Source organism: Coregonus lavaretus, assembly GCF_964263955.1.
Source record: "Coregonus lavaretus genome assembly, chromosome: 31".
Taxonomy (NCBI): Eukaryota; Metazoa; Chordata; class Actinopteri; order Salmoniformes; family Salmonidae; genus Coregonus; species Coregonus lavaretus.
The window spans coordinates 36454917-36468252 of record NC_140018.1 but is presented as its reverse complement, the minus strand read 5'-3'; the positions used below and the strand labels follow the sequence as shown (position 1 = coordinate 36468252).

The 13336-nt window shown below is 41.8% G+C and overlaps 1 protein-coding gene across 2 annotated transcripts in view; it reads right to left on the bottom strand.

Moving 5' to 3' along the window:
- Positions 1-13336, bottom strand: part of LOC311106845 (glutamate receptor ionotropic, kainate 2-like) — a gene marked incomplete at both ends in the record, with an annotated part of 181172 nt that overhangs the window by 60849 nt on the left and 106987 nt on the right. For both annotated transcript variants that reach the window (XM_084149215.1, XM_084149216.1), the window contains 2 exons: positions 3881-3988; positions 9450-9593. In XM_084149215.1, the coding sequence (XP_084005341.1) occupies positions 3881-3988; positions 9450-9593 (252 nt within the window). The remainder of the gene's footprint in view (positions 1-3880; positions 3989-9449; positions 9594-13336) is intronic.

Genomic DNA, 13336 nt, shown 5'->3' with positions numbered 1-13336 from the left:
CGCCACCATTGGACTCTGGAGCAGTGGAAATGCATTCTCTGGAGTGATGAATCACGCTTCACCATCTGTCAGTCCGACGGAAAAATTTGGGTTTGGCGGATGCCAGGAGAACGCTGCCTGCCCCAATACATAGTGTCAACTGTAAAGTTTGGTGGAGGTGCAATAATGGTCTGGGGCTGTTTTTCATGGTTTGGGTTAGGCCCCTTAGTTCCAGTGAAGGGAAATCTTAACGCTACAGCATACAATGACATTCCAGACAATTCTGTGCTTCCTACTTTGTGGCAACAGTTTGAAGAAGGCCCTTTCCTGTTTCCGCATGACAATGCCCACGAGCACAAAGCGAGGTCCATACAGAAATGGTTTGTCGAGATCGGTGTGGAAGAACTTGACTGGCCTGCAGAGAGCCCTGACTTCAACCCCATCCAACACCTTTGGGAAGAATTGCAACGCCGACTGCGAGCCAGGCCTAATCGCCCAACATCAGTGCCCGACCTCACTAATGCTCTTGTGGTTGAATGAAAGTCCCTGCAGCAATGTTCCAACATCTAGTGGAAAGCCTTTCCAGATGAGTGGAGGCTGTTATAGCAGCAAAGGGGGGACCAACACCATATTAATGCCCATGATTTTGGAATGAGATGTTCGACGAGCAGGTGTCCACATACTTTTGGTAATGTAGTGCATATTGTTTTGCTTGATAATTATGTAATTGAATAAAGCACTTTTTGAATAAAGCAAACTAAACCTGAGTCTGTGTGATTGACAGGAGCGATGATTAGAGCGTCAGAATTTTTACCACCATCATTAAGGAAAGGGCTGAAGTTTGGGTAGCGTTTCTCAGTGAAGGTGCAGCCAGTGAAATAGTATATACTGTATGAGACCTGGCCTCCACGTCATAAAAGGAGACATGACCCTCCTCAAAATTCACAAACACTCCCACCTTCTGGGGCTTCTCTCTCAGGAGGAGGGGGACTGAGGGCTCATCAAGAGCTTCATTCCCGTTCCTCAGCCACATAGTCCAGAATCCATACTCAGGTCGCAGGCAAATTGCACCCTTCCTGTTGGACTCTTTGGCCACTCCAAAATCCCAATTAGTCTTCACCTTGACCTGCACCTCATAGTAAAATCACCCAAAGGAGAAGCCCTCCTTTCCCAGGACACTGACACACTCCATTTCTCACTTCTTTCCTGTCCTTAGACAGAAAGAGATGGGGATGTGCTGTATCAGGGTCTAAAGTCACATCCATTGACCACTGCTGAATCCATTTCAGTTCAGCATCTAAGAACATCTTCACTTCACTCATGCATGTCTGCTCCAGTTTAGCCACAGCTGTCCTTACAGTCCCTATGCCCAGACTGCTGTGATCACTGATCTCAGACTAGTCCTTGTTGGGAGGAAGGCTGCAGAAGGATGTGGAGCTCTGGAGGAGTTGGATGCGGTCCTCAGCATGTGACAGCTGCTTTAGCTTAGTGCATCTCTTCTGTAGCTCAGTGATTTCCTGCTCCTCAATCACCTTAATGAGCTCAACCAGAGCATTGAAGACCTAAATGCTGTCCGCTATCTCTCTCTCTGCATTGTACTTGCTAAGTTCTACTGAGTGTTTGATCTCCTTAACCTTCTGAAGTCGCTCCTGGATCATCTGCTGCACTTCTGCCTCTGTCTGCCCAAGCTGAGCCTTTTTCTTTGCATACTCTTCCTCTAGAAACACAGTGTAGTGAGTCTTGTGGTCTGTTTTTCTTGCATAAGACACAAACACATGTCTGGTCAGTCCTACAGAACAACTCCAGGAGTTTGTCGTGCTCCTTACACATCCTGTCTTCCAGGTTCTCCACAGGGTCGATCAGCCTGTGTGTGTTCAGGTCTGCAGGGCTGGGGCTATCTGATTTGACTGCAGGTGAGTCTCACAGTAAGAGGTCAGGTACTCTAGGCATGACTTCAAGGCCTTGAGCTACTGCCCTATATACATAGACTTGAAATCATTGGCCACTTAAAAATGGAACACTAGTCACTTTAATAATGTTTACATATTTTGCATTACTCATCTCATATGTATATACTGTATTCTATTGTATTGTACTGTATTTTAGTCTATGGCGCTCAGACATTGCTCGTCCAAATATTTTTATATTCTTAATTCCATTCCTTTACTTTAGATTTGTGTGTATTGTTGTGAAATTGTTAGATATTACATGTTAGATATCACTGCACTGTTGGAGCTAGCATTTCGCTACACCCGCAATAACGTGTATGTGACCAATAACATTTGATTTGATTTGTGTCTGTGATTGCGATCTCTGTTCGTTCTGTTTGTGAAAGAGGTCTGGAGAATATATAGTTATTTAACACTAGAAAAGCCTGGAAGAGCAGGAAAGGGAGGAGCATCCTACTCAGTGAATGTCATAACAATTAAAATAGTGAAACATAAAAATGAGAAACTATACTAAATACTATATATACACGTCAAAAAATAACAGACTAAAACACACTCTTTTGCAATGAAGGTCCACAGTAGCCTCAACAGCACACTCTAGGGTAGCACCATGGTGTAGCCAGAGGGCAGTTATTTTCCATCCTCCTCTGGGTACACTGACTTTTAAATACAAAACCTAGGAGGCTCATGGTTCTCACCCCCTTCCATAGACTTACACAGTAATTATGACAACTTCCGGATGACGTCCTCCAACCTATCAGTGCTCTTGCAGCATGAACTGACATGTTGTCCATCCAATCAAAGGATCAGAGAATTAATCTAGTACTGAAAGCATAAGCTACAGCTAGCTAGCACTGCAGTGTATAAAGACTGGTGAGTAGTTGACTCAAAGAGAGAGAAAGACAATAGTAAAACTGTTTTGAACAAATTAATTTCTTCAAAAATTAAGGAGAAGCAGCAGAGAGCGAGAGATATTTAGTTGTATTTTTTCTTCTTCTTAGTTTACGTTTCACTTACTTAGCTAGCTAATGCAGCTATTTTAGCCTACTCAACAACCTGGAATGCTTGCTAGCTGACTAAGGCTATCCAACACTGCAACTTTTCCAAGTCAAGGCAAGCTTTCGGTTTTATAAATGTATTGCCTACGGGGCCCGCCCGTGTTACTGCTAAACTGCTTGTTGTAAACTGCTTGCTGTACACTGTACTGCGTGATTGTACACATGGATGGGATTGTGGGTTTACTAACGTGTTAGTTCTAGTAGCTATGTTGACTATGGCGTTAGCTAATATAGTGACAACGATGTAGGCTATGTAGCGGTTATGGTATGAAGGTTTGGCTTGGAGAGTTTTTTTTACCTGGTCACAGACAGCTGTTGTGTTGTGCACTGAAGTCCACAAGCGAAGGGAAAAGGTTAGAGGAGGACAGTGCGTAGATGGGAGAAGGAATTATACAATGAGCAAAGTGATGACGCTGTATGTGGCTGCTATGAAAGTGACTGTGCGGTTGATCAGGGGTGTATTCATTCCGTCGATTCTGTTGCAAAACATTTCTTAAACGGAAGCAAATGGAATGAAACAGGGATGGACCTACCTGAATTTGTCCAATAGAAACTCTTGTTTTAGTTGAGCTAATGATTACACCCCAGATCAGCTGGGCAAGGCAGTATTGAATGTGTCACTGTCTGTCACCTTGATTACTCCAATTTGTCTGTCGACCTGTGCACCTTCGTTAGAAACTTTTATTCGTAGGCTAGGTTGTAGCAACCTCATGATGGGTATAGGGCAAATTTGAGTATAATGTAGTAGCCTAAACCTATCGATGTTACATCGAACTGGGTGATTGGAATATGAATGACAATCATCCAATATGCTGTAATATAATAAAAATCCTCCTCCTAATCTTAAACGGCACCGACCGCCACTGACACACACACACAAAAACACAAACTCACCTTTTCCAGTCCTTCCTCCTTTAGACTGATTACGTCCAGGTCGAAGTCTGTCCTCAGTCCGTTAGTTTTGTTGAAGAGGATGCGTCCAGTCAAGCCATCCCAATGGGCCTATAGAGAGGGGCACACATACGCATGCAAACACACACCAACCACCTAATTCAACTCAAAAACAAAGTCCAATGTGTCCAACTTGTATCCCTCAATTACCCATAATCCTACATGCTCTTTCATTATATTTCGATCCACAAACCAATTAGCTAGCCATTCCGCCTGGCTCTCTCTACACTCTCTGCATTTAAATACAACAAGATACAATAGAGACGAGCACCACAGAGGCTTTTTGATAGGTATAAGAGTTAATTACACAGTGAAGTTGGTTGTGCTTGAAGTTTTACTTCAAAGTGATTGGAGGATCAGAGAGACGGCGCAGGGAGAGATATGAGAGACTAAAGGGAAAGGGAGGGAGGGAGGAGGAGGGAGACAGTACATTTTTATTTAAGCAGGGAGTCATGCAGAGACCACGGTCTCTTTTGCAGTTGAGCCCTGAATGAACACATCAATAAACAACAATTACACTATACATATCTATATACACATCAATTATAGAATACATGAAAAGCAAACACAAAACACGAAAAACAAAACACAATCATATGAAACAAACACATTCTTCAGTAAAAATGCCCTCCAAAATCGATCCCTGTGGGACACCCTTTGTTATGTCCAGAAAACCTGATTTAACACCATCATTAAATACTGTGTTCTGTCCTTTAAATAATTTTCAAACAAGCTTCTCGCAGCCCGGTCCAGGCCAATTGATGAATTCCTCTGAATAAGTAATAACAGTGTCGAAGGCTTTAGACAGGCCAATAAAAACGGCCGCACAGTGTTTCTTCTTATCCAAACAATTAAGAACATAATTATTTTAAAATCATAGATCTAGCATGGATGGTGCTTTGACCTGGACTGAAACCTGACTTCTGTACATTTATAATACATTTCGTAGTTAAAAAGGATCTAGGAATGTCTGCTAGGCAAGAAAATGGCGCAATAATTATTTAGGTCACACGGGTCACCACCTTTGTGAAGGGGGAGTATATGGGCTGCTTTCCAGACCCTGGGCATGGTATCAGGAGTAATTATAAGGTAAAACATATGTGTTAAAGATTATGTAATCAGAGGAGCAGAAAGCTGCAGCAAGAAAGGATCAAGCAAATCAGCCCCAGTGGATTTCTAAACATCAATCTTATGCGAGGCGCCTAGGACATCACAAGTAGAAAGTTGTTGAAATTAAAGCATAGATTCACTAGAAGTTGACAGAACTTCCATCGAACCAACTAAAGGCTGGGACAGGGGAAAGCAGTCGACTGGCTGACCAGGGTCAATTAAACCACCAATTATTTCAAGTAAAAAGCCTGCTGAGATAAAATGCTGATTAAAAGCATCACTTACCAAATTTTTCTCAGTAATGATGCCAGAATCTGGCACAACTTCCTTAGGCAGGGAAGGAGAGGAATTTCCACGCTTCAGTGCATTAACTGTTTTCCAAAATGTTGACGTATCACCAGCAGAATCTGAGATAGAACTTAGAAAGTAACTAGACTTAGCTTTTTTGATTGAAGAAGTGCATCTATTTCTCAATTGCCTGAAAACTGACAATCAGCTACAGAGTCAGTTTTTCTAGCTTTGGCCCAGGCCCGATTTCTCATCATAACAAGATCGGACAGTTCTATAGAGATCCAAAGATTTGTTCTATGTTTTACTTTAAGTAGTTTAAAGGGAGCATGTTTGTCTGCCAGAGAGATGAAAAATAGAGCTAATTCAGGGTCAGGCATGCAGCTGAGTCAGAGCAATACATATCACAAAGAAAAGCAAAAAAAAATGTATTGCTTCATAATTATACGAGGATCAGTGTTCATCTGTTTGGCATATCTAAAACTGTACATGCAACAGGACAGTGATCTCACAAATAAGGCGCTCTCGTCTACAAAGCGAATGGCTGACCTTAGCGAGCGACTTTCGAAAGATGTACGGTGGCTTTGATATAGACACACCCAGTGAAAATGCGGGAACAATTATTCAGATGTATTCTCATTGGTTCACTGCATATTGAAGTCTGAATTTAAAGCCTTGCAGAAGCAGCATTTAGGCAGAACGGCTCGGGCACTGACAAGGAAGGTTATCAGACACTGAGAAAGTGGCAGAGCTCTGGCCATGGACAGAAAACACTGACTAGAGTAACAGGGAAGTGCACAGTTAACTACACTGAACAAAATATAAATGCAAACATGTAAAGTGTTGGGCCCATGTTTCATGAGCTGAAATAAAAGATCCCAGAAATGTACCATACACACAAAAAGCTTACCTCTCTCAAATGTTGTGCACAAATTTGTTTACATCCCTGTTGGTGAGCATTTCTCCTTTGCCAAGATAATCCATCCAGCTAACAGGTGTGGCATATCAAGAAGCTGATTAAACAGCATGATCATTACACAGGTGCACCTTGTGCTGGGGACAATAAAAGGCCACTAAAATTAGCAGTTTTGTCACACAGCACAATGCCACAGATGTCTCAAGTTTTGAGGGAATGTGCAATTGGCATGCTGACTGCAGGAATGTCCACCAGAGCTGTTGCAAGAGAAGTAAATGTTCATTTCTCTACCATAAGCCACCTCCAATGTCATTTTAGGGAATTTGGTAGAATTTGGTAGTATGTCCAACCACAGACCACGTGTGTGGGCAAGCGGTTTGCTGATGTCAACGTTGTGAACAGAGTGTCCCATGGTGGCGGTGGGGTTATGGTATGGGCAGGCATAAGCTACTGACAATGAACACAATTGCATTTTATCGATGGCAATTTGAATGCACAAAAATACCGTGACGAGATCCTGAGGCCCATTGTGAGGCCCATTTTTTTAATGCATATCTGTATTTCCAGTCATGTGAAATGCATAGATTAAGGCCTAATTAATGTATTTCAATTGACTAATTTCCTCATATGGACTGTAACTGAAATTGTTGCACATTGCGTTTGTATTTTTGTTCAGTATATTTTCCACTGGACTGGATTTTGGATTTTAAGGAAAGGACTTTTTGGATTTCCCCACCCCTTAAACTGGAGAAAGACTTTTTCCCTTTTTGTGGCCTAAATTTGTACCTATTTATCTGTGTTCAAAATAAATGTCCATACTTTTTGAATCTCTGCCTCGTGTTTTTGGCCACTGTTGTGGTTCCCAACTGGTTACTCTTATCAAACCTGAATAGAGTCCTGGTGCTCAAACTCTCCACCAGGTGACATAGTCGGTACTTTATGGCAACCATACATGTGCTCGCACGGATGCTTGCACATACACACACAAACACACACACACACAGTACATACTGTAGACATACAGTACCAGTCAAAAGTTTGGACACACCTACTCATTCAAAGGTTTTTCTTTATTTTTACACTTTTCTACATTGTAGAATAATAGTGAAGATATCAAAACTATGAAATAACATATATGGAATCATGTAGTAACCAAAAAAGTGTTAAACAAATCAAAATATATTATTCAAAGTAGCCACCCTTTGTCTTGATGACAGCTTTGTACACTCTTGGCATTCTCTCAACCAGCTTCATGAGGAATGCTTTTCTGACAGTCTTGAAGGAGTTCCCACATATGCTGAGCACTTGTTGGCTGCTTTTTCTTCACTTTGCGGTCCAAATAATGCCAAACCATCACAATTGGGTTGAGTTCGGGGGATTGTGGAGGCCTGGTCATCTGATGCAGCACTCCATCACTCTCCTTCTTGGTCAAATAGCACTTACACAGCCTGGAGGTGTGTTGGGTCATTGTTCTGTTGAAAAACAAATGATAGTCCCACTAAGGTAAAACCAGATGGGATGGCTTATCGCTGAAGAAGTCTGTGGTAGCCATGCTGGTTAAGTGTGCCTTGAATTCGAAATAAATCACAGACAGTGTCACCAGCAAAGCACCCCCACACCATCACACCTCCTCCTCCATGCTCCTCGTCTCACAAAGACACAGTGGTTGGAACAAAGAATCTCACATTTGGACTCATCAGACCAAAGGACAGATTTCCACCGGTCTAATGTCCATTGCTCATGTTTCTTGACCCAAGCAAGCATCTTCTTCTTATTGGTGTCCTTTAGTAGTGGTTTCTTTGCAGCAATTAGACCATGAAGGCCTGATTCACGCAGTCTCCTCTGAACAGTTGATGTTGAAATGTGTCTGTTACTTGAACTCTGTGAAGCATTTATTTGGGCTGTCGTTTTTCTTTGCTTATTTGAGCTGTTCTTGCCATAATATGGACTTGGTCTTTTACCAAATAGGGCTATCTTCTGTATACCAACCCTACCTTGTCACAACACAACTGATTGGCTCAAATGCATTAAGAAGGAAAGAAATTCCACAAATTAACAGGCACACCTGTTAATTGAAATGCATTCCAGGTGACTACCTCATGAAGCTGGTTGAGAGAATGCCAAGAGTGTGCAAAGCTGTCATCAAGACAAAGGGTGGCTACTTTGAAGAATTTCAAATGTAAAATATATTTTGATTTGTTTAACACTTTTTTGGTTACTACATGATTCCGTGTGTGTTATTTCATAGTTGATGTCTTCACTATTATTCTACAATGTAGAAAATAGTAAAAATAAAGAAAAACCCTGGAATGAGTAGGTGTGTTTAAACATTTGACTGGTACTGTACTAACATACACACATACACCTACATCTACACTCACATGTGCCATATTCAACAACAATGACACACAGACACAGAGAGATACACCCATATGTAGATCGATACGATAACCCACTCAATGGCAAATGGGGGTGTGATGTGTCCAGCAGAGGTTGGAGGTTAATTCAATTGGAACTCCATCAATGCAGAAAATGAATAGAAAAAAGGTCTAATGCGTCACCTGAATTGACTGATTTGAAATGGAACTGAGCCAATGGTTTCGAGTCCAAGGGTCAGGGTTTGTTGGGTGATGCAGGGATTTTGCTGGTAGCCTGGCTGTCTAGTCTGTTTGTGCTTTAGTTGAGTCAATTACTCTCTCTATTCATTCATTGTCATGCCAAAAATGTATGCCAAACATAACAATAATATAGTAGAAGTGTTGATACTGCTACAGCAGAAAGGAATAGATGTGGGCACAGCGCTTCACAGGTAAAGCTGTCTCAATGGCCATGAATTCAAATGAAAAGAAGGGACTACCCACTGGGCACACACGGCTTGAATCAACGTTGTTTCCACGTCATCTCAATGAAATTACGTTGAACCAAAGTGGAATAGACATTGAAATGATGTCTATGCCCAGTGGCTAGGAGGCATGAACGACAGATACCCTGTCTTTTATATGCTACTTCAGCACAAACATTATGTGATCAGGATAGGCTATGCGCTGTAAAACGTAAGTGTGACTCACTAAGTAAACTGAGTAGTGGTAACTTAAACACGAGCTGTAGTGATACTAACTTGATACATTAAGTCATACTTACTCAATTCATCCTATACTATATGTCAATGAAACACTAACATTTTAAGTATTACGGTACCTCTTTGATGAGGCTGATGAAGCGCGCTCCGAAGCGCCAGGGTTTGTGGCGGTTGCACTGCAGTGAGCTGACAGTGATCTGTTGCGACTGCTGCACCGTCACCGCTACAACGTGCACCGCATCGTACATCAGCGCTGCGTCCGTCTGCACAGAGAGAGATATGATGTCAGAGCATTATTACATCATGAAACAAAAGGTCTCTCTTGCAAAAGAGATTTGATTAGATCTCCATTAGACAACCTGTATAAGGTTAAATAAAAATAAATACAATAAAGTGCATTGTTAAGTCAGAGCATGATTACATCAAAAAGTGTATTATGATGTCAGATCATTATTAGGCCTGCTTCATCAAGGGCATTATGATGTCAGAGAAATTATTAGATCATAAAGGGCATTATAATGGGGCGGCAGGTAGCTTAGTGGGTAAGAGCGTTGTGACAGTAACCGAAAGGTCGCTGGTTCTAATCCCAGAGCCGACTAGGTGAAAAATCTGTCGATGTGCCCTTAAGCAAGGCACTTAACCCTAATTGCTCCTGTAAGTCGCTCTGGATAAGAGCGTCTGCTAAATGACTAAAATGTAAATGTAAAATAATGTCATAGCATTTTTTATTAAACCTGCACTGCGTAACTATGCGTGTACAGTCGTGGTCAAAAGTTTTGAGAATGACACAAGTATTGGTCTTCACAAAGTTTGCTGATTCAGTGTTTTAGATATTTTTGTCAGATGTTACTATGGTATACTGAAGCATTCCATAAGTGTCAAAGGCTTTTATTGACAATTACATTAAGTTTATGCAAAGAGTCAATATTTGCAGTGTTGACCCTTCTTTTTCAAGACCTCTGCAATCCGCCCTGGCATGCTGTCAATTAACTTCTGGGCCACATCCTGACTGATGGCAGCTCATTCTTGCATAATCAATGCTTGGAGTTTGTCAGATTTTGTGGGGTTTTCTTTGTCCACCGCCTCTTGAGGATTGACCACAAGTTCTCAATGGGATTAAGGTCTGGGGAGTTTCCTGGCCATGGACCCAAAATGTTGATGTTTTGTTCACCGAGCCACTTAGTTATTATTTTTGCCTCATGGCAAGGTGCTCCATCATGCTGGAAAAGGCATTGTTCGTCACCAAAATGTTCTTGGATGGTTGGGAGAAGTTGCTCTCGGAGGATGTGTTGGTACCATTCTTTATTCATGGCTGTGTTCTTAGGCAAAATTGTGAGTGAGCCCACTCCCTTGGCTGAGAAGCAACCCCAAACATGAATGGTCTCAGGATGCTTTACTGTTGGCATGACACAGGACTGATGGTAGCGCTCACCTTGTCTTCTCCGGACAAGCTTTTTTCCAGATGCCCCAAACAATCGGAAAAGGTATTCATCAGAGAAAATGACTTTACCCCAGTCCTCAGCAGTCCAATCCCTGTACCTTTTGCAGAATATCAGTCTGTCCCTGATGTTTTTCCTGGAGAGATGTGGCTTCCTCGCTGACCTTCTTGACACCAGGCCATCCTCCAAAAGTCTTCGCCTCACTGTGCGTGCAGATGCACTCACACCTGCCTGCTGCCATTCCTGAGCAAGCTCTGCACTGGTGGTGCCCCGATCCCGCAGCTGAATCAACTTTAGGAGACGGTCCTGGCGCTTGCTGACTTTCTTGGGCGCCCTGAAGCCTTCTTCACAACAATTGAACCTCTCTCCTTGAAGTTCTTGATGATCCGATAAATGGTTGATTTAGATGCAATCTTACTAGCAGCAATATCCTTGCCTGTGAAGGCCTTTTTGTGCAAAGCAATGATGACGGCACGTGTTTCCTTGCAGGTATCCATGGTTAACAGAGGAAGAACAATGATTTCAAGCACCACCCTCCTTTTAAAGCTTCCAGTCTGTTATTCTAACTCAATCAGCATGACAGAGGGATCTCCAGCCTTGTCCTCGTCAACACTCTCACCTGTGTTAATGAGAGAATCACTGACATGATGGCAGCTGGTCCTTTTGTGGCAGGGCTGAAATGTTTTTGGGGGATTCAGTTCATTTTCATGGCAAAGAGGGACTTTGCAATTAATTGCAATTCATCTGATCACTTTTCATAACATTCTGGAGTATATGCAAATTGCCATCATAAAAACTGAGGCAGCAGACTTTGTGAAAATTAGTATTTGTGTCATTCTCAAAACTTTTGACCACGACTGTACAGGTGTTTTTGGACCCCTCTGGCAAGAATGTAGTATTTATTCTAGATTTGAACACGATATCCCCGAAACCCCAGCTCTCATTGGTCGTCGCCGCAGTGATGACGTAGCATCAACAGCCGCTCTGAGACTTTGTAGCTGTGTTATCTAGTGGAAACCCGCTGTTGCCAATTTTGACATTGTCAGGAAATTTGAGACTGTGGATGCCAATGCGATAACAGTTATGGACAAGATTGAAGATAACTTGATTCTATTTGAGAAACAATGTCTTACGAACATGTAGAACATTTTTTACATGTTATAATATTCACGTTGTCAGCCAAAAAGAAAGCCAACGTTGCTAACTTAGCTAGCTACGTGGTTAACAATAGCTACCATGAATTTCCCTGCCTGGTACAAGATTGCAATATGACAATATTTTCAGTACATTAGTTAAGCAGTGTAAAATAATGAATTTTGACTATCATTGCTCTGCATTCATTGAAAATAACCTTGGCTTTGGCAAGTCCTTTGCCCTTCTCTGACTCCTATACTAGCCAGCTAGCTAATAGCATTACTGGGATGGCCCCTTGATTCTAGAGAGCTATGGCTATGAAGATGTGTATTGATTGTAGAAGTGTAATTTTGACTATCATAGCTCTGCAGTCATGGGAAATAACCTTGACTTTGGCATGCATTCAGTTCTTTGCCCTTCAGAATCGTAGCTATACCAGCTAGCTAACAACATTACTGGGATGGCCCCATGATTCTTGAGAGCTATGGCTATGAAGATGTTGTGTATGGATTGTAGAAGTGTTATACTCTTCTGCATGAACATCCTTATTGATTATACATAAAATACCATGTAGTGAACATTACAATACAATCCCCTAATAAGTGTTGTTTTTTTCTGTTTGAAGAGCGGTAGACTGTCCAGCGGCAGAGATAGAGCTGCAGAAATAATTTAATAGGAAGACCTTGAAAGGGCTGCCTGACTGCAAGAAAAAAGAGACTGGCTGAGATGAAGGTTAGTAAAAATCTTTCATCTATGGTACTATTTACCCATTTCACAACATTATAATCATATCACACAACATTTGGCTACATTCTGTAATTTCATGTTGCTTTTTTTCTTATCATTACAGCTTAAATTGCAAGAACTGTCTTTTGAAGAAAGGGGAGAGGTGCTGGAGCTGGCTGCTTCCCGTCTACCTGGAGTGATTTTTGACATCATGGAGTACCGGAGAGCTATCCTAGGGTCTCCGGACAACCTCGCTGGTGCATCTGCATGAATTGCAGGGAGGCTCCTGCACATTATAACACACAACCGCTGCCATTTCACCACTGCAATATTCAATTTATTTATTACCAAGTACTGAATGTTTACATAACAGGTTAACACTTCTCTTTGAATGACTAAATGTGACCGACCGCCTCGATTCGGTCTTATGTAGCAAAATTTGAAATTTTGTTTTTTACATTGGATAAAAGTAGAGACTCAGAGCTAGAAAATGGTATGTCATACATTGCAGTTGAGGAACAATGGGAAAGTAATTCTGCTTTGAAAGTTAATAAACTTGTAACCCCACTTTTGAGAAAATGGCCCTTGAATGTTTTGGTACACCTACTGGAGAGCTCTTATTTGTCTATACCCATTCAGCATCGTTCACACCCTCTTAAGCTTTAGCCCCACCCATCTCTTTAAGGATTCACGTTTGCTATATCAAA